The sequence below is a fragment of the Lathyrus oleraceus genome, chromosome 4 (assembly GCF_024323335.1).
Source record: "Lathyrus oleraceus cultivar Zhongwan6 chromosome 4, CAAS_Psat_ZW6_1.0, whole genome shotgun sequence".
Classification (NCBI taxonomy): domain Eukaryota; kingdom Viridiplantae; phylum Streptophyta; class Magnoliopsida; order Fabales; family Fabaceae; genus Lathyrus; species Lathyrus oleraceus.
In genome coordinates, this window is record NC_066582.1 from 223217296 (window position 1) to 223220464 (window position 3169).

The window sequence follows — 3169 nt, forward strand, 5'->3', positions numbered from 1 at the left end:
TATGTGAGTTGTCATCATTGTCCTTGGTGTTATATTCATAGTATAAAGCCTGGTCAACTTAATCCTATTTGTATGACATTCAGGATCATGGTTGACAGACGCAGAGGTCGTGGTAGACCCAGAACCTAGAATTCAGACTCTGAACCGCCAAGGGGTAGTGAAGGTTTTCAATGGCCTCAGTTTATGCAACAGACGCAACAACAACAAAATCAATTCATGCAACAGATGATGCAACAGTGGAATGGTGATTTTCATCCTCAAGGGGTTCCACAAGAAGCAGCAGGTAGTAGTTTCAGAGATTTCTTCCGCATGAATCCTCCTGAGTTCCATGGTGGGTTGAATCCTGTGAAAGCTTAGGAGTGGATAACCAGCATGGAAAGGATTTTTCAGATAGTGCATTATAGCGAAGAGAATAAGGTTGTGTTTGCTTCTCACATGATGAAGGGTCCGGGTGTGAGATGGTGGGAGAGTGCTTCGACTCTTATGACCAATCAAGGAATACCTAGGGATTGGGAGAATTTTAATACTATTTTCCTGGATAAGTATTTTCCTAGTTCTTTGAGGATTCATAAAGAGTTTGAGTTTCATCAGCTTAGACAGGGTACTATGTCAGTAGCTGCGTATGCTGAGAAGTTCAAAGATATGGCTTCTTATTCTAGACAAGTCGCATACGCACCTAATGAGAGGTGGAAGATTGATCAGTTTCTTTTTGATCTAAGGGGTGAAATTTCTCATAGTATATCTCAAAGGGAACTCACTTCTTATGTTGAATTGTTAAGGCAATGCTATGTAACTGAGAACAGTTTGAAGAAAGTTCAAGAGGAAATGGATCAGTATAGGAGTGGACAGAGAGACCAAGGGAGGCCAGGTAGCCAGTTTAGGCCTAGGTCTCAGGCTTTTAAAGGAAAACAGGTGCAACATGAAAGACCTAACCAACCTCCTTAATGTCAAGTGTGTAAGAAGTCTCATTTTGGAAGATGTGCTGGAAGTGGAGTTAAGTGTTTTACTTGTCAGAGGGAGGGACACATGTCTAGGGAATGTCCTCAAAATAAGAATCAGATGTAGGGGAGGAGCACTGGTCGAGTTTATACTTTGGATGCAAGGAAGGATAAGAGCAACAATGCCTTAATTGTTGGTACGTGTCTCGTCAATAATCATCCTTGTTTTGTATTGTTTGATTATGGGATGACACATTCTTTTGTATCAATCCAGTGCATGAAGCGTCTTGGCTTGCAAGCAATTCCCTTGTCTTCTCCTATGATGGTTACTACCACCATGGATGATGTGGTTGAGACACCGTCTATTTGTGAAAATTGTTCGCTCTCTGTGAATGGTAGAATTTTCTAGATTGATCTTATTTGTTTACCACTTAAGAAGGTTGATGTGGTTTTGGGGATGGATTGGCTTTCCGCCAATTCAGTGTTTATTGGATGTGAAGAGAAGTTGATTATCATTCCATCTAGTGAAACTACTCCAAAGGATGTACTAACTACTATCTTGGAAGGTACAGTTGGCATGGTTAATTTCTTATTTGAGAATGAAAAGTCAGTTCTCTTGGTTCTTACCAAGGAATCTAGCGATAATCTGAGTGTTACACAAATCCCTGTTGTTTGTGAATTTTCGGAAGTTTTTCCTGAGGATGTCACCTCTCTTCCTCCTGAAAGGCAAGTGGAATTCTCTATTCATCTGATACATGGGACGGCTCCAATCTCCGTTCCTCCGTATCGCATGGAACCACTCAAGTTGAGAGAGTTGAAGAATAAATTGAAAGAGTTATTAACCAACCATTTTATCCGACCTAATGTCTCACCATGGGGAGCTCCAGTATTATTAGTAAATAAGAAGGATGGTAGTATGCGGTTGTGTATTGATTATCGCCAGTTGAGAAAAGTTACCATCTAGAACAAGTATCCTCTGCCAAGGATAAACGATTTAGATCAGTTGAAAGGATCATGTGTGCTCTCGAAGATTGATTTACGATCGAGTTATCATCAGATAAGAGTTAAGAGTTTGGATGTACCAAAGACCGCATTTAGAACCCGATATGGCCATTATGAGCTCCTTGTAATGTCGTTTGGTGTAACAAATGTCGCAACTGTTTTCATGGACCATATGAATCAGATATTTCAACCTTACCTGGAATAATTCGTGGTGATCTTTATTTATGACATTCTTAGTTAGTCTCGTACTCCTCAAGAGCACGGAGAACACCTAAGGATTGTTCTATCAGTACTGCAAGAGAAACAACTTTTTTCCAAGTTAAGCAAGTGTGAATTTTGGATGAACGAAGTGAAGTTTCTTGGTCATGTAATATCACAAGGAGGAGTATCAGTGGATCCATCTAAAATTGAAGCAGTTATTAATTGGGAAAGACTAGAGAATGTTTCCGAAGTCAGAAGTTTCTTAGGTTTGGCAGGTTACTATCAAAGGTTTATAAAGGGATTTTCACCGATAGCATTACCCATGACTAGACTTACCCGAAAGGAAATTTCTTTCAAATGGGATTCAAAGTGTGAGAAGAGTTTTATGAGTTTGAAGGAGAAGCTAACGACTGCTCCTGTTTTAGTCATCCCTGATCCTAGTAAGTCTTATGAAGTATTTTATGATGCCTCTAAGACAGGATTAGGAGGGGTGTTAATGCAGAATGGTCAGGTTGTAGCCTATGCCTCTCGTCAGTTGAAACCTCATGAAGAGAACTACCTGACTCATGATCATGAACTAGCTACTGTTGTTTTTACATTGAAAGTTTGGTGACATTACTTGTATGGAGTATATTTTGAGACGTTTAGTGACCACAAGAGTTTGAAATACTTATTTGACCAGAAAGAGTTAAATATGAGACAGAGGAGATGGATGGAGTATTTGAAGGATTTTGATATTGAGCTTAAGTATCACCCGGGGAAGGAGAATAAGGTTGCGGATTCCTTAAGTCGGAAAGAGATACGTAAAGCTGAGATGATGATATTAGAATACGCATTATTAGAAAAGTTCTGATATCTTAATATTCAATTTAGTTGGACGCAGGTTGGTGTGATGATGGGAAATTTGAATGTTACTTCTAACCTAAGGGAAAAGATCCAACAAGGACAAATGATAGATGAGAAGTTGAAAGAGATGTCAATTCAACCGGGTTTCGCTCAGTCACCGGAGGGAGACATTATGTTTAATC

General features: G+C 39.6%; 1 protein-coding gene across 1 annotated transcript; it reads left to right on the forward strand.

Moving 5' to 3' along the window:
- The first annotated feature begins 372 nt into the window (after positions 1–372).
- Positions 373–2754, forward strand: LOC127136776 (uncharacterized). The gene is made up of 4 exons (XM_051063296.1): positions 373–912; positions 1213–1287; positions 1378–1824; positions 2182–2754. The coding sequence occupies exons 1-4, from the start codon at positions 373–375 to the stop codon at positions 2752–2754; spliced, it is 1635 nt and encodes a 544-aa protein (XP_050919253.1).
- The last annotated feature ends 415 nt before the right edge of the window (positions 2755–3169 follow it).